This window comes from Haliaeetus leucocephalus, unplaced genomic scaffold, assembly GCF_000737465.1.
Source record: "Haliaeetus leucocephalus isolate CR32 unplaced genomic scaffold, Haliaeetus_leucocephalus-4.0 Scaffold992, whole genome shotgun sequence".
In the NCBI taxonomy this organism is placed as follows: domain Eukaryota; kingdom Metazoa; phylum Chordata; class Aves; order Accipitriformes; family Accipitridae; genus Haliaeetus; species Haliaeetus leucocephalus.
This window is the reverse complement of record NW_010973428.1, coordinates 2,081,386-2,102,426: the sequence shown is the minus strand read 5'-3', so window position 1 is coordinate 2,102,426 and position 21,041 is coordinate 2,081,386. Positions and strand designations below refer to the sequence as shown.

General features: G+C 44.2%; 3 protein-coding genes across 6 annotated transcripts; 2 read left to right on the top strand and 1 right to left on the bottom strand.

The window, feature by feature from the left end:
* Window positions 1-68: 68 nt before the first annotated feature.
* ACAT2 (acetyl-CoA acetyltransferase 2) lies at window positions 69-7,940 on the top strand. Its single transcript, XM_010584493.1, has 9 exons — window positions 69-117; window positions 200-334; window positions 1,564-1,745; window positions 2,158-2,275; window positions 3,050-3,193; window positions 4,264-4,386; window positions 5,112-5,266; window positions 6,981-7,091; window positions 7,706-7,940. Exons 1-9 carry the CDS (start codon window positions 69-71, stop codon window positions 7,871-7,873), a joined length of 1,185 nt encoding a protein of 394 aa, XP_010582795.1. The 3' UTR covers window positions 7,874-7,940.
* Window positions 7,941-8,136: 196 nt separating this feature from the next.
* On the bottom strand, window positions 8,137-16,688 carry TCP1 (t-complex 1). Of its 4 annotated transcripts, none has more exons than XM_010584490.1 (13): window positions 16,499-16,583; window positions 15,648-15,948; window positions 14,869-14,954; window positions 14,010-14,138; window positions 13,619-13,716; window positions 13,160-13,270; window positions 12,284-12,465; window positions 11,521-11,647; window positions 11,015-11,190; window positions 10,164-10,287; window positions 9,155-9,347; window positions 8,677-8,840; window positions 8,137-8,438 (listed from the first exon to the last, which is right to left on the bottom strand). In XM_010584490.1, exons 3-13 carry the CDS (start codon window positions 14,887-14,889, stop codon window positions 8,225-8,227), a joined length of 1,539 nt encoding a protein of 512 aa, XP_010582792.1. In that variant the 5' UTR covers window positions 14,890-14,954; window positions 15,648-15,948; window positions 16,499-16,583; the 3' UTR covers window positions 8,137-8,224. The 4 variants fall into 4 exon arrangements, with proteins under 4 accessions (XP_010582792.1, XP_010582793.1, XP_010582791.1 ...); XM_010584491.1 differs by having other exon boundaries at window positions 15,657-15,948; XM_010584489.1 differs by lacking the exon at window positions 15,648-15,948 and having other exon boundaries at window positions 16,499-16,688.
* A 413-nt stretch (window positions 16,689-17,101) lies between these two features.
* Window positions 17,102-20,267, top strand: MRPL18 (mitochondrial ribosomal protein L18). The gene is made up of 4 exons (XM_010584487.1): window positions 17,102-17,646; window positions 18,384-18,564; window positions 19,585-19,819; window positions 20,070-20,267. Exons 1-4 carry the CDS (start codon window positions 17,583-17,585, stop codon window positions 20,139-20,141), a joined length of 552 nt encoding a protein of 183 aa, XP_010582789.1. The 5' UTR covers window positions 17,102-17,582; the 3' UTR covers window positions 20,142-20,267.
* The last annotated feature ends 774 nt before the right edge of the window (window positions 20,268-21,041 follow it).

The following is a 21,041-nucleotide window of genomic DNA, read 5'->3' as shown; positions in this document are numbered from 1 at the left end:
TCCGGCCGCGGCCGCCGCTCCCGCTCCCGCTCCTCAGCGCCGGCTCCGCACCCGCCACCGCTGCCGCCATGAGCGCGGACCCCGTCGTCTTCGTCTCCGCCGCCAGGACGGCCGTCGGTGAGGGGCCGGGCCGGGCCGGGCGGTGCGGGTGTTCCCGCCCGGGGCCGGTGCTGAGCTCTCTCCCTCTGTGTCCGCCCAGGCTCCTTCAACGGCGGCCTGTCGGCGCTGCCGGCCCACGAGCTGGGGGCCGCCGTCATCCGTGAGGTGCTGCGGCGGGCCGGGCTGGCCCCCGAGGAGGTGTCGGAGGTGATCCTGGGGCAGGTCCTCACGGCAGGTAGGGGGGCGGCGGCGGGGATCCCCCCTTCGCGGGCCGGGCTCTCGCTCTGCACGGCCACGTCCCTCCTTAGCTCCCCCGCGGGAAGAGCCCGTGGCGGTGGCTCAGGGCGCGATCGCCGGCCGCTGAGGGCGCGGTTCGTCGTTCACAAAGGGCTTGAGCGGCGGCTCGGCCCCCTCTCCGTGCGCGCCGGGTGACCAGAGCCGCTGCTGGGCTTTTGGGAAGGATGGGGCGGGGGGTTAGATCCCCAAAGCGGCTTAACGGTCTACGCGTGAAAGTCGGTTTCTTCTCTCTGTTACAGCATCCCTTCTTTCGCGTTGGTCCTCTCGTCTCCTCTCCTAAATTTAACATCCTAAGCAGCGATAACGCTGAGGTGCGAGGCCTGCATTTGTGTTTATCTGCAAGACTGACCTTGCTCCGAGACACTTGCTCCGAGACAAATGTTTTGATTTAAAGGAAATGCGGCTGATAGGGAATTGTTTGTTTTGAACGGTCCCCTGCTTTTGCCAGGCTAATGTTTAATCAGTAGAGTCATAGGGCAGGTTTGTATTTTTAAAGATGGTGGAAGAAAATAAAGGAAATAAATATTTTTGTCTTACTTAAAGCTGATCCAGATATTTTTAGCTCGCTGAATGATGTGCTCTCCTTATCTGTTTCTTTGCATACAAAGAGCTAGCATTACTTTGGCCTGGGGAGATGCAGATGAAGAATGTTTTCTTTGAATATAGTGCTCCTATTCTCTCCCATCAGTATTACAACAAAGAATGGAAGCTTTGGGGACTGTATTTGCATAATTGTGCCTTTGGTTTCCATAGGAACTCTTAGGGAAAGTTGTCTGCTGGTGATGTACAGAAGATGTCAGAGAAACCCTTCAGCAAGTAGCAATTTAAATGAGCTCTCATTTTATACACATACAACAGGCTAGTGCTAATTTGAAGTTGGTGTTTCATCTGACCTGCCATCCAAAGCAGCGTTGCAGATATGAAACTATCAGTAGCAAGTCCCTGACCTTGCAGGTGTTTTATTGATCAACAATATACATGAGTGAGGTAACTGAGCTCCTGTTTACAGATTACTGCTGGGAACTTTTCTCACCAAGTTCTCTACCAACTGAAAATAGGACCGAGCGCTAAATTTTGGTGGAGTCGGGTACCTGTTGTGAAAAGTGACAAGGCTGACATTTGTTTTGTTAAGAACAGACAAAGGAAAAATGCTGCCTGTTCCTGCAGGTGCTGGCCAGAACCCTGTCCGGCAGGCGAGTGTTGCTGCAGGAATCCCTTACTCTGTGCCTGCCTGGAGCTGCCAGATGATCTGTGGGTCAGGCTTGAAAGCAGTATGTCTGGCTGCTCAGTCCATACTGACAGGAGACTCCAGCATCGTGGTCGCAGGAGGCATGGAAAGTATGAGCAAGGTAAAGCAAACGATTGCACTCGCATTGCGCTGACTTGCTGGGAGCAAACAGCATTAAGTTGTGTTGAAACCCTGTACTTATAACTCTCTGGAGGCAGATTGAAAGAGTAGCTTTAGTTTCTGTACTTGGGAATGAATTTACATGTGCAACAATTGACTTCAGTAGCTTTTTTTTTTTTTTATTAAAAAAAAAGGCCTGATACTCTAGCTACTGAAAAGGCGCCATGCAAACACATACCACCCATGGCTGGCAGACTTCAGAGGGAGAGACAGAGCGGGCAGCCATGAAGACTGCTGGGATTTGGGGTAGCTACCTACAGCCGCATGGCAGGGGTCTGTCTCTTCAGCTCTCTGACTGTATTGTGCACTGGAGATATAAAACATCTAACTCCTTTCACAATACCTTCTTGCAGGCACCTCATGTGATTCACATGCGAGCTGGGGTGAAAATGGGAGAGGCTTCCTTGCAGGACACTGTAATCCTTGATGGCCTTACAGATGCATTTTATCAGTATCATATGGGTATAACAGGTAAGTGGTGACAGTCCAGAAAATGAAATGGTTAACTGGGAAGGGGGGAAGAATTCACTGACAGGAAATTTCAGAAATCTGAAGTTTCAAATAAGGTGTTTCAAGCTGCCCTTAAGTTGTAGTCATGAAAAAGAAAGAAATCCCTAATACTGAAAGGCATTGAAGGCATTTTCTGCTTTGTTTGTAAAGCTACTGGGTTTTTTTCTGTCTCAGCTAATCTCAATGCATCTCTTTTGCATCTGAGCAATTTATTTAATTTCAGCAAAAATAAGCAAAATAATCCCTGTACGTAACTGAAGCATTCAGCAGCACAGATTTACAGTTGGCAGGAATTGCGTAAAGTGTACTGTGGATACACATGGTTCTGCAACTTCAGATTATTGCATCCTGGATGGGATAGTCAGCCAACTGCTTTTTCAGACCCTGCTTATGAAACAGAATAACTTCCAAACCGTTCCCTCCTCTGAAGTAGCTGTAGAGAGACCTGAGCATAGTAGTCCAGAGAAGCAATAAACTAGAAAAGCTTGTTTGCATTTGTATTTAACTTGGGATACCATCTGGGTGGGAGGAGATCCCACACAGAAATTTTTACCTTCCAAAGAAAATACAGTAGAGAATCATGAGCAAACAAAACGAGGAAATCAGAACGAAAACTGTTCAACAAGCTTGGCTGCTTGCTACAGCAAACATTAATGACTACCTTTTTGCTTACAATTTTACAACTTAAAATTTTAGCATTTCCTGATGGCAATTTGCATTTTGCTCCTATTTCAGCCGAAAATGTGGCCAATCAGTGGCAAGTCAGCAGAGGGGAACAAGACCAATTTGCTGTACAGTCACAAAACAGGGCAGAGGCAGCACAGAAAGCTGGCTATTTTACAAAAGAAATTGTTCCTGTTCTTGTACCTTCTAAAAAAGGTAGGTGCGAATGGATAATGATTTTACAGAAAAAAATCTGTTTTCTACTATGTCTCTTATAAGCAGTGGATGGTTTCCCACTTACACAGCCTTTTCTGTAAGCTGTTCTGTAAGTGTGTAGCCTTTTGCTCTCTTTTTCACCTTTCAGTGGTTATTTTTTAGATAAGAGAGAAGCAACACAAATGTGGAATATCTAAGTGTAGCTCTCTGCAAATACTACTACTATGTTTTATTGGAGATGTAATTACTACCCAGGCAAACTGCTGACTTAACCTAGGCTTGGATGAGGTACAAAAATCAGTATTTTTCATTTCGTTGGAGTCCTGCTGCACCAAACTTAAAACAGTCACGTTGATCTGGCAAACCTTGCCACCTAGTAAAATATGCAGAGACAATAATTAGGGTTACTAGTTAATTAACTAGGTTAAGTTACTTATATTAGGTGTGCTTCTTTTCAGGTCTGTTAGGGATATAAACAGATCTATTATGGTGCTTGAGCCAAAGGTCTGTTTCTAGAGCAGGGGAATTCCCCCAGCTCCTTGTGAGGTGGATGCAAAAACTGAATTTTCCAAACAGAAATCAAGAATCAGTTGTTCAACATTTACATTGAATAGACCCCGTGGGAAAAGTTCTGGCATTAGGCTGGTTACAAACGAATGAAGGGCTTTCCTGGTGCCAGTTTAGATAATAATAATTAATGACACTTGACTACTCTTTGCGACAAGATTCCTACAAGTATCATTTGGGAGATAGCCTTCTGCTTGGAAGAGAAGCTACTGGCTTAGGAACAGCAAGAATAAGATCTGCTTTTGTACAACTAGACAGTATTTTAGTTGCTAGTGTTTGTCTCAGAAAACCCAGAGCTGTCTGTCCTGCTAGAAGCAGCTGGAGGGTTAGAGCAATTGGTTAAACTGCACTGAGTCAGAAGATATCTCTGACACAAGGATGGCTTTTTGGTTAAAAGGAATATGGCATATATTCTCGATCAGCCTGTTGTTTGTGGTGGCTTTCTGTTCAAGACGTGTCTGTGTGTTTGGACCCTCCTGCAAGTATAACGCTCTGTTTTGCAGGTCCTATAGAAGTTAAAATGGATGAACATCCTCGACATGGGAGCAACTTGGAAACAATGGCAAAGTTAAAGCCCTGTTTCCTGACAGATGGAACTGGGACGGTAACAGCAGCTAATGCTTCAGGTTGGTCCATCTGGCTAAAACCAAAATGGAAAACAGTAGCTGCTTGTGGCTCAAGGCAGGGTCTCTGCGAGGGGTTAGGCTGCCGTGTGGTTACTGCTGAATATATCTTGCAGGAAATGGCAACGTGTTTGACAGCGTAGGTAGAACTTGAATATAACTGTGGTGGAGGAATTCTTTAACAATGAGTTGTCTTTTGCTTGCTTTCTATGAAGCAATACAAGTGTTTGGATAACAGCAGCAATATTTGGTAGGCTGAAACAAATAGAAACTACATCCTCTGTTTCTAAAACTAGCTGTCTAGTGGTTTCTAATACTGCAGGTCTGGACAAAGGAAAACTTAACAATTCATATTTGAAAAATGTTAGTCCTGTGGGACTAAGTCTCCTACCTCAGGCAGCTTTGAAACTTCTTCCTTGGTCCTCATGCTGCCTCTTCCAAAGTCTACTTAATAAATCTGATGTGGTCCTTTTTCACATTTGCCTCAATTCTTACACCTGTTGGTTTCCAAAGAGAAATCACAAACGTCACATTTACGGCAGTATAGATATGTTACCCATTTTAACTGTTTGTGTCAGAGGTCAGACTTGGCTGATCTGAACAATACTGACCTAAACCAATAAAAGATGTGCGATTTTTGTTTTGTGTAGGATGTGAACAAGCAGGAAAAGGTGGTACAGTAAAAGCCATAAACCCAAACAAATGCATACAAGTTTGTCATTCCACAGGTATAAATGATGGAGCTGCAGCTGTAATTCTAATGAAGAAATCGGAAGCTGCTAGGAGGGGTCTTATGCCTTTGGCTCGGATTGTATCTTGGGCTCAGACAGGCATAGATCCATCTATAATGGGAGTAGGGCCCATTTCAGCAATAAAGCAAGCTGTAAGTAATTATCTATGTATCTATTATTTAAAAAATCTTGCTTGTAATTACTTTAATTTCCTGGCCATGAGTTGTTTTTTCAATATTCTAAGGAAAATTCAGTAGAAAAAATAAACTAAGTGAAAACAAGACTTAAAATAGGGGAGCGAATGTAAGATTAAGGGTTCTAGTGCTACCAGGCTAGTGCTTACTCATTGGAAAAAAAAAAAAAAGTATAGGTCTATGAATAGAGTTCAGAGCATTAACTAGGCGGGTTTGTGAAAGGCCACCTAGATAATCTGTGAGGCTAAAGATCAAGTCTCATGGATGTGTATGCTAACCTAATTTGGGGATGATTTGGTCCTGCCGCGATACCGTTCTGATGCTGTCTGGCTGGATTAATTTCAGATCACTGCCTGGTTGTATTTGCAATAGTACAACACTGAGAGAAGGGTCAGTGAGTGCCTCTGCCTTAGCAAATGTGATGGTGCCCTCTGTGTTTTAGTTTGCCCTGTGAAAGGGTTGGAGCACGCGAATTGGACTCCTTTCAGATGAAACTAAACAAGAAGGTACGCTCCAGAACCACATCTAATGTGCTCAGACCATTATTGCACCCACTAATGCGCTCTGTGTTCAGTCCACAGGACAAGGGTCTCAAATAAAATGCTCCACGTGAGCAGCCCCTATGGCACCACACTGCTTGCTAATACAGACGTAGCCCATGGCAACCCCAGCTGGTTATATTAAAACAGCTATGAAATTGAGCATGAAAAGAGCTCTTGTACAGCTGATAAGGATAGATTTGCTTTTAGTATTCCTTCTTAGTTTTATTTATACTGTGAAGGCCTTGTTTTGTTCACCTCTGAAATGTTCTGGCAATGTAGAAGCCTAACTTGAACTCACCCAACCTCTGTGGCTTTTCATGAGAAAAACTGTAATGCTGAAGCTTTGTCTTACCAGATCTCAAACTGTTCTTTTACATCAAGAATGCTATAAACGTATACACAATACACAGTTTTAGTTTAACTTGTAGAACAGACAACCTGTATTTAACAGTACCTATAATTTTATAGGTACTTTGAAAAAGGGCACACTACTTCATGATATAAGCTTTGTGTGTTATCAAACACTTCACACCCTCCATGTATTATCAGTATATCTCTTCAGAATTTCATAGTAGCACTTCACAGTGAAAGAATGACTAGGCCATGCATTTTAGCATTACAACAACATAGTAAATCTTAAAGACTTTTCCCAGAAGGTGAATGGATTCCATACTGTCTCTACTGGACAAACTACACTTGACACCCATCACTAATCATCATTTCACTATTTCCTGTGTAAAAATCTGATGAAACCAGACTTATGTCCTGAAAAACTTGCTCTTGTATCTGTTAAAACCTACTTTTGAAAACAGTGCTTGTTCTATTAAGGGCGCTACATACAGTTTGATTCCCACAATTGCAGCACCACTATGTATGTAAAATGAATCAACATTTTTTAAGAGCAGCCAGCATTTTATAGCACACTGTACTGACTTCTGCCAACACTGAAATCCTGTCTGTTGTCTTCAAGAATTCTGTCATCAACCCTAGCTATAAAAAATTTTGTTTCCTTCAACTTGTTAGAAGTGGTGGTTTCAAATCACCAAATTTGTTTTACAAAAAGCTTCCTCTGGTGCTGAGGAAGACCTAAAAGGTAATAAATAAAGCCTCTCTATATTTTGTTTTCTCAGATTGACAAAGCCAGCTGGACTCTGGAACAAGTTGACCTGTTTGAAATTAATGAAGCCTTTGCATCGCTATCTGTTGCAATAGCAAAAGAACTGAAAGTAAATCCAGAAAAGGTAACGAGTATGTTTGAGGCCGTAATTAGTTTGCCTTCTGTAATTTGAAGTTGTTCCATTCTGTGCATCTGGATTGTATTCCAAAGAGGCAAGGAGGGTCCTCTTGCAATCGCTTTGCCATAAGCAAAAAGGATGGGAATGCCAGTAGGCATTTCTGTATGCTACTCTGCTGTAGCCTGGCTTTGCTGGCAGGCACATCCTTTCATAGCTGAACAGCCTAAAACCGCGTTACAGTGCATTTGTATGCAAAGCCAGGTAACTGCTTGAGCATACTTGTAATTAACTTCAGCAGTTGAACTTGCTGCTGGAAGTGTATTTGCCACTGTATCCTTCCAGTGATGGCAAAAAATGCGGTCATTACCCTCCCCGCCCTAAACATGCCTTGATTATCACCTGAATTATCTTCAGAGAGTAAAGATGGGCCCCTTTCAGAAGAAATACTAACAGCTGTTGCATCCATGTCCAATTTCTCCTTGAAATGGAGGTAGCAGTTTCAGGCTTATTCACAATCAAGGACTATATCCAGTGAAGTCATTCACCTTGAAACCAAGCTAAGCCAGTGAAATGATTTCTTAACTCAATATTCTGTATTGGCTTTTTTTTTTTTTTTTTAGATTAATATCCAAGGTGGAGCTATTGCTCTTGGCCACCCTCTTGGCGCCTCTGGTTGTCGCATCCTTGTTACTCTTCTACATGCCCTGGAACGAACAGGTGGAAAACGTGGTGTTGCTGCTCTCTGTATTGGAGGAGGAATGGGAATAGCCATGTGCGTCGAGAGATGAACGTTAATGAATGAATGAATAGCAAGTGTTAACTAGCTTTGAAACAGTTTACTAATAAACTTCTAATCAAGGAGCTTACATCTGTTTGTTTTGCCTAAAATTAAACAATAAGCTTACTCCATTACTTTTTGCCACTCAATCACTACCTTGACAAAATGGTTAGTGGCTACTGCAGGGGCTCTAGTTATTAGCAGACACTAAAGCTTAAATTCTCAACACAAGTACCAACCTCACTTCCAAAAATTAATTTGTTCACAAGAAAATAGCAGCAGCATTCAACCACTTGTTTTATTAACATCTTAGTTACAAGAGTGGGAAGTGTAAGTTAGACAAACATAAATAAAACCTAAGTTATTCTTCAAGTGCTCCAGAGTGAACTGCATCCTCATAGCACCCTCTCTCTTCTTTAGTTTCAGGGTGCAGTTTAATAAGATCATCAATTCGAAGAATAGTAATTGCAGCTTCTGTTGCAAACTTCAGGCTCTTAGTTTTAACCATGGTTGGTTCAAAGACACCAGCTTGCTTGTTATCACGAGGTTTCCCATTGATCAAGTCAAGACCAATCCTGCAAATAAGAAATAGTCAGATGGAGAGGTAGAAGAAGCAGAAATACAGCTGGGAGTACGCTTTCTAACTACTACTAGGTCCCAGTGACACATGCGTAGGACTGAAGGACAGAGGGAGAAAAGTTCAGTGATAACCTACACCCTTTTTTACATGCAAATCATGATTCAGTAAACAGGCAGAACAATTTTCCATCTAAGTCACCAACCCACTTGGCCTTCCTACAGACAGATACTTGCCATTTCAGATTTTTGCGATCTGGGTTAACTTGAGCCTCATTGTGGAATGCTCTCAACTTTGCAACAAGATCTGTCGCATCTTGAGCGGCATTTACTGCCAATGTGTTTGGAATTATTAAGAGGGATCTTGCAAATTCCGCTATTGCAAGTTGTTCACGTGATCCCTAGAAAGAGAAAAAAGTTTTTAAACCAATTGCTGCAACAAAAGAGGAAACACTACAGCCATGATGAAGAGTGTCAATAGCAGGTAGGGGTTTTGACATGCAAAACCTATTCTTTTGTCAAAGGAACATCTAGCCTAATTATCAGAGAAAGAATAACTCATCCTCCATTTTAAAGCAGCAGCTTGCATTCTCTAAGATGATTAGGTTTTCATGAACCACAGAACCCACTTCTAGAAGAAGAAAATAATTGCTTGAAAATTCACATTGTCCTAGTTTAACACATGCACACTGTTACTTCTTTGTGCAAGGCTTACCATGCTGGTTGCATAATTTTCAAGATATATTGAAAGTGCTGCCTCTACAGCACCACCACCTGGGACAACAGACTTGGATTCCAATACCCTTTTAACAACACAGAGAGCATCATGTATAGATCGTTCCATTTCATCGCACATGAAGTCATTAGCTCCTCGTAAGATAATTGATGCTGAAGTACGAGCCTTTGTACTAGAGGAAAAAAGGAATCAGAAGTTAGCTGTGTTGAACAGAATATAAACTAAACCTCTTCTTGCTACAATTCTTCTTCTAAAGCCAAGTTCAGTTGAGCCAGATTCTTTCAAAGTTTAAAAGAAAATCTTAATATTGTTATGCACCCTTCCAGCATATGTACATTGTAACTTAGTATTTTAATTTCTAATACACAAGAACCTAGTTTGAGTTTTAGTCTTAGAGAAAGCTACCTGACTATGACAGACAAGACGTTTTCCCATCAAACAGGGGGGAAATGTAACTAGATACTAAAATTTCTCTTCTGCATAGCCATCAAGTGAGCTGATGACTGCCAATGTTACAGTATAAGCAGTCATGTAGCTTCCACACAAGTTCCATGGTCAGATTATTTCATTCACACACAAATGAGAATACAGGAAGCTGAACACTGAGAAGGGATATTGAAGCCGTGGAATAGTTAAAATCCAAGCTATGTTCTTGTTAAACAAGCTGATACTCAAGTCTTCAGGCAGCAGACTGCACTGGCATACTAAAAACTTAAAGGGAAAACAGCATGTGTGTGGACAGTTAGCAATTGTTGCTCTTCTTACCCATTAAAAAAAACCAAAATTCCCTTTGATGAAACACGTGTCCAGCCCCAGCAAAAGAGATTACTGATACTCTCACCTCTAATCTGCAGTGGACTTGTATACTCTTTCCCATGCATATAACTACTCAAACCACTGAGATAGCGTGGAAGTAAATAAATGGGATTTTATCTCAAACGTAGTGGAAAGTGTATACAAAACTGAGTATTTTAAAAAGGATCCTTACTTCTTGATTAGAATCAGCTCATCGTCACAGATTCTCTCTTGAATCACCTCTTCCGCCTGTCCCAGCATTAATGCCTCAAAACTCTCCTCACCTTCAAGGTTTGCAAGGGTCGAACAAACAGTTGCTTTAACAAAAAAAAAGTGAAATTAGCATTCAATTCCAGCACATCCTTTGCTGACTTCCCAGAACAGGCACAGAGGAAGAAAAATAGGAATTGAAAACAGAAATACAAGCAGCCTAAGCAGGTTTTTCTTAAATTCAACAGCATTTCTCAGCAATTCAATATTCCACAGTTTATAATCCATACTGTTCTTTTTGCTCAACTTCTACAGCACGTACTTTTCCACAGCTAGTACAGGCTCCTGTGCTTTACCATAATGAAAATGCTTTCTTGTAAATTTAAGAATTGACAGATAAAAATCTGTCAAGAACCAGAATTTTTTTCAGTATGTATTTAATGATTAGATAGTTCAAGACACATTAATAACTCCTAAAACAATGTGCTTAACACAACTCTCCAAACAGAGGCTTATCAATGTGTGCTTAATAAAGACTTCTAAGTAACTACAGATTCTGGCTCCCATTTCCACAAGAGGACAGTCTTCCCAGTGCAAGGCACCATTTTTTTTTTCCCCACTGTAAATCTTCAGCAGTCAACTCTTACAGTACTCTTCTACCTTGACAGAAGTCCCTTAAACGCAACAGTGAAGTTAAAACCTTAGAAGAGTGGCTCAGCTCTACTCATCCTCCGCTTGCATGGCTTGCATGTTAAGAAGCCATATTTTGAAAATTAGTTACTAATACCCTAACAACAATTACTTTAAAAAAGAGATATTTTTATATATACAAACCTCCAGATGCCTTAGCAATCCGTTTAAGGTCCTTTTTTACAACTCTTCGTACTGCCATAGCACCAGCATCAACGAAATACTTCAGACACATATCATCAATACCTCCAGTGGTGAGAATAACATTGGCACCAGTGGCCAAAATTTTCTGGATCCTTTCTTTGGTAATGTCCGACTCTCTGAGAGGATAAAGACAAAGTTCTAAAAATGTGTTTAAAAACCTACAATCACATTCTGTCAACCCATTTTCTGAAATTTTAACGCAGAGCTCTGCAAGAAGGGACCGTTGCACAAACATACTTGGATTTCTTGAAGACTCACCTAATGCTAGTTCTGCCTCCAGAAATGAAGACTTCTACCATTAATATTTGGTATTGTTGGGAAATGTTAACATTTAAGACATTTTTACCTCTTGCACTCAGCAAAAATTACATCAAGCCACCTCAACTGAAGAGACCAAAACAAGCCTGTGAAACCCCACTGTCTCAGTTACTCAAGCTTCCACACACCTCTGCCTTATCTGGTCCAGCTTCTCAGGGTCTGAGATAACAACCTGAACACCAAGCTTCATTTTGGCTTTCTGCAGGCTGAAGTCAAGGCATGCAATCTTTGCATTAACTATTCTCTTGGTCATGCCTGATGAGAGGAAACAAGAAAGAAAAAGGATTTTGTCAAATTGAGTTAACAGAACATCAAGTTAGCATTAGAGATTAAAACTAACATTAACTTCATATTTCAGATTTCTATTCAGTTTGCTTCTTCACTTCCAGTTCTGCCCTACAACAGAAAAATCCTAATAGACTTTCACAGAAAGGATTTATTTTTTTTAAAAGTCTCTTCTGTAACCTCTGTTACCTTTTTACAGACTCCATCCCCAAAATGTGAATGACCACGAAAATCTGACAGCCTCGCATCTGTTACGTTACTTAATCACAACACAGCTGTGCTAAACGTTAACCGTTCCCTACAAACCTGACATTGGCTCCCCACAAGGGAGGCATTTATGTTCCAGAAGATCACAGCATCATGATGCTGCTACCGAGCTAGGGAAACTATAGTCACTCACCAACACTTTGCATATCACTACTAGCCGGCAGACCCTAGCTGAGAAACCACTGCTGAAGCAGTAAGGTTTTTTTGTGTTTTTGTTTAATTTTTCTAGAATTGAAAACCCACGATTTGCTACTAATGCAGTCAGTAAGAAGATCCATGCAGAAAGACTAAGAGGACTGAGTTCACATAAAAGCTTTATGAAACATAGCACATTCTTACCCTGTGAGCCCACCACGCAGTTCAGAGCGTAACCGTTCACAAGTATGCTCTCTTTTTGGCTGCGGCCATGTGCCTTCAAAACATTAACTGAGTTGATTGGATACCGAGCCTGACCTTTCTGGTCTGTATATTTAACTGCCAGTGCAGCATCCACCACCATATTAGCAAAGAAATCACCATCACTAAAATGTTGTTAAGGTTAAAACTGAAGAAGAAAACTAGTATTATGCTGAAGAAAAAAAAAAGTCACTGATAGTGCCCAAACTAGGAGTCAAAAACTGATTCCAAAAAACAAACTCCAGAAAGGCATGGAAGTGCTAGCTTTCTTTACCATTGCCTTAAATGAACGAGAGTAATTCTTAAAGCTGAAACACTGCTAAGAAAATTAGGACAGGCTAACGTGATGTTTGCATTTTACGCACCTTTTGCTCCTTAACAAATATACCTATCCTATGGTCAGTCTGCATTCCCTTGTTAGTGCAAAAGCTAAAAAATGCAGGTTTTTCTGTGACTATCGAGTAAAATGCAACCTTCTTTCCTCTAGTTTCACTCACCAGGTACTTGACATTTGCAACAGGTTCTTCCATTCACACAATTCCTTATCTAGTCTTGCTAACACACCATGTTGTAAGGAAACAATACACTGTTAAAGCTACTGTTACGTGCCTAACCAGGTTTAAATAAATTGGACGAGTCTGAACATGTTTTCCCATGCCACATAACAGCATCTGTGAAATATTTTTCACACCCCTCTTATAAAAACAACAGCTTGCATACTATACCCCATTCATAAAAACTGCTGTGAAAGAAACTAGCCTAGCTACTCAGGCTCTCCAATCCCTCTCACCTAACTAACTTGATCAAATTAAAGGATACATTCCTATAATTTTAGAGGACATCGATGTTTTAGCAGCATTAATTAGGCACTCCCTGCCCAATTCATCTGTGTTAATAATAAGATTTTCATTGATGTAGCGAACTGCTTCCCTGTAGAATAAAGACAAAAACTGGTAAAGAATTCCACCCCCACAAAAAGACAAAAATCTTACATGTTTTCAGCCCTTCTAAACGTTACCTCAAGGAACACAGGGATGAAATCGACTCAGGTTCTAGGACGGGAACGTGACATTTTTATGGGATTACAGAAACACAAAATAGAACCCCCCCCAAACCAAACCAACCAAAAAAACCGACACACCCCCAAATCAAAACACTATATCCACTTTGCACCAAGAAGCCTGTATTAACACAGACACAAATACAGAAATAAACAAAAAGCATGCACTTATTGTACCTTAAAAAATGCAACGTACTTCAACTGTATTAGTTTCTTACTTGCAAGCAAGTCGGTATCCACCAATAATGGAGGTAGGATGAATTTTCTGTTTCACAAGCTCATCTGCATTTTTTAGAAGTTCTGCAGCAATAATTACCTGTTTGAAATACAAACATTAAATACATGTATTCTATATGAGCAAAATAACTATCTATTGCCATTAAGTGGAAAGTAGAATCACAAATAGTTGTCCAACGTCTACTTGGCAGAAACAAGTACTTGCAACCTAGAATTATACCTGCTTATATTCAGTCAACTGCAAGCTTTTTTTATTCTGTATGTATAATTGTTCAACACTGCATCAAGATTCATAACAGAGAAATTAAAAGCGGCATTGTGATAATGAAACACTGACTTTTGGTGTACCTGACTGTAAACCTTTCTACATACCACTGAGGTTGTCCCATCACCAACTTCTTTGTCTTGCAGATCTGCCAGCTCACAAAGAACTTTTGCAGCAGGATGTTCCACTTCTAGCAGCTTCAGAATGGTTGCACCATCATTAGTAATGGTCACATCCTAATTTTCAGAAATCAAATGTTAATACAAAGTATATATATGTTATGTTTTGACTAGTGTGTTTCATAACATTCATACAAATGAAAGTTAATTATTCTTCACAAATGTCCATAAAATAACTATTTATACCAAATGTTTACTACTTCTTTTTAAACAGGAGTCCCATTCTACCAACAGAAATGTTACCAGCGCAGAACCGGCACTTTCATTTTATCAGAAAAGTCTTTGTTACAGAAGCTCATCAAACATTTCGCACATACCCCCTAACACAGTATTTTATTACAACAGCTTGTAAAATGGCAAACTTTCCTCATCTGCTTGAAATATTTTAAAATACGAAATACTGCTTTAAAATTGTTATAGGATTAATTCTTTTGTTATTTCTCCTAATGTGGAGACCAGGACATACAAGTCAACACCACCATAAGGCCTGACTTTGATGGTGATGTTCATTCCTGTGAATTTGACCAATACTTGTAAGCGGTGACAAGAACTTACATGTAGAAAAGAGACAACTGTACCACATAAACTACAGTACCAGATTAAACTAAAATGATGTAGCACACATTACCCGATGCTCAATTTTACCACAGTTCTCCTCCTACCCCGTCTCAAAACCATGGAAAAAAACCAGGCACGTGCACATTAAACCTATGAAGCACACTAAGCGGAAGCACTTTTACACAGGAATACAAGTCCTCCTGACACTTCTTAAAGAAAGCTTACTTACCCCAATATCATCCACCAACATCTTATCCAGACCAACTGGCCCAAGAGAACTCTTCACAATATTGGCAATAGCAGATGCAGCAGTAACTGCATAAATGAAAGAAAAAGTTTTATCTTTCCAACTTGAAGGTGATTCAGGTTTACAAGAAAATATTCCAAGAACCTGGAATTCAGAAACTTGAGATAAAGTGACCTAATTTAGGATTAGGTTTCTGCCTAGCTAAGCTAGTAATAGTTTGCTGCTATTCAAAAATACAATCTGTGCCAAACCTCACTCGTCCCTCCAAGCTGGTAACACTAACTTATCAGAAAAAAAGAATAGTTTTCTGCTGGCTTGGTAAGATGGAGGACACTACTGAGGTCAGAAGAGCAGTGGTGGTAACTCAGTAGAGGTTGGTAGCACTGTTTCTTTTGGCAGCAGCAACTCATGGCTTGAAACTTCACTCTCATTTACTCCTCAGTGCTAGGCAGATACAGAACAATGGTATCACCATATATCAATTAGTAACATATTTTTTAGTCCCAACTAGGTCCGTGACTGAAACAAAACACTTCTTCCGTAACTAAGTCAAGGAAGTAAAAAATGACCTTTTAGTCACAACTAAAGTAACATGAAACCTCTAACACAGTTGCTTTTTTAAAGGATGTTCTGCCAATTTCATATAGGAAAAAGATACAATCAACCTTTTCCTTCAGACCATGGCAAATTTTCCTTTATCCCACAAGCATAGCCACTTAATCTGGAAACTGAAAAAGTGGTAGTATAATGGGAATAGTTACCACTCAGACCTTCACTCTGAACTCCAAACAAAAGTAACTATTTCTTTGGCTTTAGAGAACTAATGGCAGCTTTCTGAAAGAAACAACCGTTGTACCAAAGGTGCCATTGTCAAGTAGAATCTCAACCGCAGGCTAAGGTAATTTTCATTCTAAGTGTTCCACCTCAAGTATCATCAGAGCTGCGCGACTGTCGCGATCATCAGGAAGCAGGTCTTCAGCTTCTTCCTTTGTCTTTTATCTACTCAGAAACTGAGATCAGTCTCGGAATTTGCAGCCTTCCCCCGGGACTCGACATAAAATCCTCAGAAACGTGGAACGTTTTTGAGAACTACAGCTAAAGACCCCCACCTTCAGGACGGTCCCCACCTTCAGAAGCAGATTAGTTCCCTGCGCTGTTGACCAGTAAGCTTCCCCGGCCGCGCCTTCACCACCAAGCCTCCTCAACCAGTCTGCAGGCCTTGCCGGCTCAGGCCCTACGAGCTCGGGACGGAACCGAGCCGGCCTCTGGTCACCTGCCGCCCCCCCTCCCGCTGGATGCTTCTCCCCAGGAAGGGGGGGACGGGACGCGGGATCACTTCGCCACCGAGACGCTGGGGAGCGGCGCGGGATGGCGCAAGCCTCTCCTCTCCTCCTGGGCGCTGCGGAGAAAGAGCAGTGCCACCCCCCACCACCACCCCCCGGGCTCCTAGCGGCTCGGGGCTGAGGGAAGCCGGCGGCAGGGCGAGACCCTTCCCGGGTGGGAGCAGAGCCGGGTGAGCACATGGCGGCGGGAACGGCCGCGCCATGTTACCTCCTTGCCGCCCCTCCCTCCACCGGTCATCAAGCCCCCGCCGGCAGCGCGCGGCCGTTACCGTTTTGCGTGCGGATCGTGTCGCCGCTGGTCCGCTCGCCGAAGACAGCCAGGGGTCCCTCCATCGCCGCCATCTTCCCGCCCGGCCGCCGCGCCAAGCCCAGCGGAACGGCAGCGCGCGGAGCCACGGAATGGCCAGAGGGGCCGCAGGGAACGCTGGGTACACGCCGCCCCACCCCCCACCACGCGGGAGCGGGTGGAGGGAGAGGGGACGGCCCCGCCTGCGCGGGGGGCGGGGCCGCGCCCTGCCCGCCCAATCCAGGCGCGCGGTGCGGCCCAGCCTCAAGCCGCGATTGGTGGGCGCGGTTGAACAAAGCCGCCACGCCCCGGGGGAGTGGGGTGAGGGGGGCAGGAAAGCTTCCAGCAGGTTCTAGAAGGTAGCGCGGGCTCGCGCGCGTGCGCGCCGCATCTCTCTCCTCTCAGAGGAGCGGGCCTGGGCGGAGGAGGGCTGCAGCCGCAGCCGCCGCCACCTTCCCCTCGGCCGAGGGTGCCGGGCTTGTAAGCGGTCGGGATAACCCTGCAGTGGCCGGGGAAGGGGCAGAGGGCTGGGCGGCTCAGCGCCCGCCGCCGCCGTGGAGCTCGGCGGTATCGCACGCCTCCCGGGGCTGCTTGTGCCCGAGTCAGTAGCGGTAGATCCCTGGTCTGCAGCGCAAAAGGCGCGGTTTTGCTTTTAATAACGGTAGGCAGTTTTTGTAGCGGCTCTGGTCTCTCATCCCGTGGCTTTTGAGAGGCACCGGGAGCCCGCTTCCTGGGCCCGCTGCAGGACACATTGCCGCGGTCTCTGCGGTTCGGTGTCTCCTCGCGCCCCTTTTCCAAGGGGGAAAAAACAAATACCATCTCCGAGTCGGGGAAGAGTTTCCCACTTTATCTGTAGAACGCGTCAGACACAACCAGACCCTTCCCTGGGCAGCTTCCCGAGGGGGCGCTGGGCCGGCGCTTCTGCCTGACCTCATCGACTGCGGGCGGAAGTCCTTGAGGCCGGCTTCCGGGGGAAGTGCCGCCCTCGCCAAGATGGCGGCACCCAGCTGCCCGTGAGCGGCGGGCAGGTGACTGCCGCCCGAGGCTGTGGCGGGCACCGGCTCCCCATGGCGCTGAGCAGCCGCAGCCGCCTGCTGCTGGCGGCCGGCGGGCTCCAGGCGCGCAGAGCGGGTAAGCTCAGCCGCTCTGCGGCTCGCCATGCCGGCCCTTCCCGGCAGGGAGGCTCCACGCCGCCCCCCCGCGCCGTGCTGCCGGCGGAGGGATGATCCCGGGGTGATCCCAGGGCTGCTCCGCCGTGCGCAGGCCCCAGTCGGTGCCGGGCTCCCGCTTGTAATAGGCGTTCGGGTTACTGTGGGACTGGGCCGCTGCTGGGGCGCCTCCGGCCGGGGCGGGCGGTCTGACAAGGAGAGACGCTGCCCGTCGCTCTGGTGAGCGGTTCCCGCTGCTTCTCTGGACCGAAAAGTTGTGTAGCAGAGTGACTGTGCGAGCCTGACTCTAGATTCCTCTTTGTTAGGTTAATTAGTGACGATTAGGCTGATAGTATAGAGGATTTTTACCTTGTTATTTGGTAGCGCTGTTATTGGTTCTTTCTGTACTTCCAGTGTTTTGTAAAGCCTTAATGCTAGGGATCTTCTGGTCATGCATGAGTTTATACTTCAAGCGTGAGTTTTTAACCAGTGTTAATATGCTTTTCATTTTTAGCTTACAGTTCACATGATGAATTGCAGAAACAGGTTGAGCTCTGGTAATACATCTATTAAGTGTCTAAAAAAAAAAAACAAAACAAAACCAGGTTTTGCCCTGCTAACTTTTACAGGCTGCATCATTCTGTCTTGTATTCGTTCTACTGTCTGCATTATATATATTTTGTTAAGTCTGGGGGATTTTATGTTCTGTTTTTCCCCAAGGTCTTCGTTTTGCATCAACTACAGCCACTCTCAAAACTGAGACCGAAGCGGACACAAGCGAAAATGAGGTTGTTGCCCCAGACTTCACTAACAGGAATCCTCGGAACTTGGAACAGTTGGCCCTGGCTAGGAAGGAGCGTGGCTGGAAGACAACATGGCCAAAGCGTGAATTCTGGCATAGGTGAGTCAGAAAGTCACCAGCACAAACGAAGACTCCAAAAGAAAACAAACGAACAAGACAAAGCCAAACCCCAGAAACCTGCCAGGTGGAATGTCTACAAAGTGCACTTTTTCAGTTGTTGAATCAGTTGCCCCCTTAGTTGTTCTTAATCAACAGCTATCTTTTGTGCTCAGAGAACAGTAGGCTGGCATCATATCAAAGTTAGCATACATGTTGAAGATCTTTCTGTCTATTGTTAAGGTAGCAGTAATACTGCTTAAGCAACTGCTGTTTAATTTAGGATTATCCTAGTCCTGTGTTGACCATGCATCATTGTTTTATTTGAGGCACTGTAATAGTCAGTTTGGGGGTTTTTTTTTGTTTGTTTTTTAAGAAAATGCTGATTGCTTGTCATCTGGAAAATAAGTTCGTTTTAAGCTGAGGATGCAAAATCATTATTTTGTTCTTGAGGGGAGAACCACATCCAGTTTGTTCATACCTGGAACTCTGATTTTGTCTCAATGTGATAAGAAATAGTTGCTCCTAGTACTCTGTGGTTATGTGTTACGGCTTATGAAGCACTGCTTGACCACTTGCTGATCCTGACAAGTTGTCACCTGCTGTGTAACCACAAGCCTTTCAGAGACTGCGTAGCGAACCTGAAGTTACATTTCTGCTGGAGCCGTTCCCCTGGTCTAGCTCATAAGCACCTGTACCGGACTGTGCAGGTGGACAGTGCTTGGTTTGGAGTGCGTGCTGGCGTGAGGCAGCGTAGGACTGTGCACCTGAGTAACTGGTGAAAAGTTGCTCTTGGAATTTCACTCTGCTGAACTGGTAATATGAGTCCTATTTTATGTCCTGACAAGCAAAACCCTAGATAATAAAAGCAATATCCAGAATTCATTATTATATTAATAGTTCTAGTACATTCAATTTTGTTTCACAAAGTGAGTTACTTACATGTTTAAGCATTTGAAGGTGTTCTCTCCATACATCTGGAAAAGACATCATAATCCCGTATTCTTTCTTTCCTTCACTCAGATTACGGCTTGAGCGGACACAGCATTACGTAGAAGCCTTTGTTGAGCGCTGTAACGGGGATGTTGTGGTATCTGCCTCTACCCGAGAGTGGGCCATAAAGAGACATCTCTACAGTCCCAAGGGAGTAACAGCATGCAGAAACCTTGGCCGTGTAATGGCACAGCGCTGTTTGGAAGCAGGAATCAACTTTGTGAACTTTAAAGCTGTTATCCCCTGGGAATATCGTTGTGACTCGGCAAGTACCCATCTCCTTACGCTTATTTGGCCCTTGTTAAGCATTAATTTTACTCCACCATTAATTTTCTTATGTGGCTTGACAATCCCTGCAACACTCAAAAGGGTAGCTTTGACAAACTGCAGTTCCTGGCATTGTGCTTCAGTGATGCTGTTAACCTCTGCCCCTCCACATAACGTGTCCCCACTGATACTTCGGTGCTGATGGCTTTTCTTTGTATTTATTCTTGTCTCTCTGTCTTTTAAACAAGATTCAGGAATTTGAAAAAGCTATGCAGGAGGGTGGTGTCATTCTGCGTGAGCCACGAAGAATCTATCAGTAAAATGGAGACCGTTGGGAAAACTTTCCAAGGCACGACGATCGCTTTTTTAGGTGTGTGTGCCAGCACAGTGAAGGTCCAGAGCTGGAAAAAGGTGGAACGTGGCATCTTACAATAAAATATTTTTAAATGGACAGAAGCGTGTCATATTCTTGATTCTAAAATTATCAACACCTTTAAGGCTAGAATAAATTGTTACCATAGATCAGCCTGACACGTTAACAGCATTTACTTCAAAATTCAGTAATTTTAAGGTATATTTCATTTTTAATATTTGATTTTGCATCTGTTCTAACCTGACCTCTGGAAATGCTTAGACGTTTGATCCCTGTACACTGCCCGTCTGATTTAGCGAAGTGCAGTCATTAGGTGAATGTTTAGAACTGTAACAAAGTTACGCGCCAAACCTGGTAAAAATTGCATTCCCCGAACGCACCGTTGCAGCTTTCTTGCAGCCCTAACCTTCGAACTGCTGCGCCCTCGCAGCTCTCGGAGGGAAGCGGCGCAACTGCCGGCGGCGGCCGGGAGCGAGGTGCCCCTTCCCCTCTTTCTGCCTCCGCCTGCTGCTCGGCCCCAGGCCGAGGCCGTGTGTCCGTCCGTCTGTCCGAGGGATGGGCAGAGCCCCGTAACCCCCGCAGCCCTTCCCGTTCCGGGGCCGAGCCTCCGCGGCTTCTCGCTCAGCGCCCCCGCGCGCGGCCTGACGCTCCCCCCCCAGTCCCCCTCACCGTCAACCGCGGGTTCCCATGCTTCGGGATTTTTTTATTATTTCGCCTTTTTTTTGTTTTGTTAATCACGCCGGGTTTCTTTGTGTCGGTTTTTTTTAAAGCCGGGTTAAGACCCCCCCCCCGCCGCCGGCGGGGCAGCGCGGAGGCCGGCGATGGAGGTGGGGGCGGCGGACTTCCA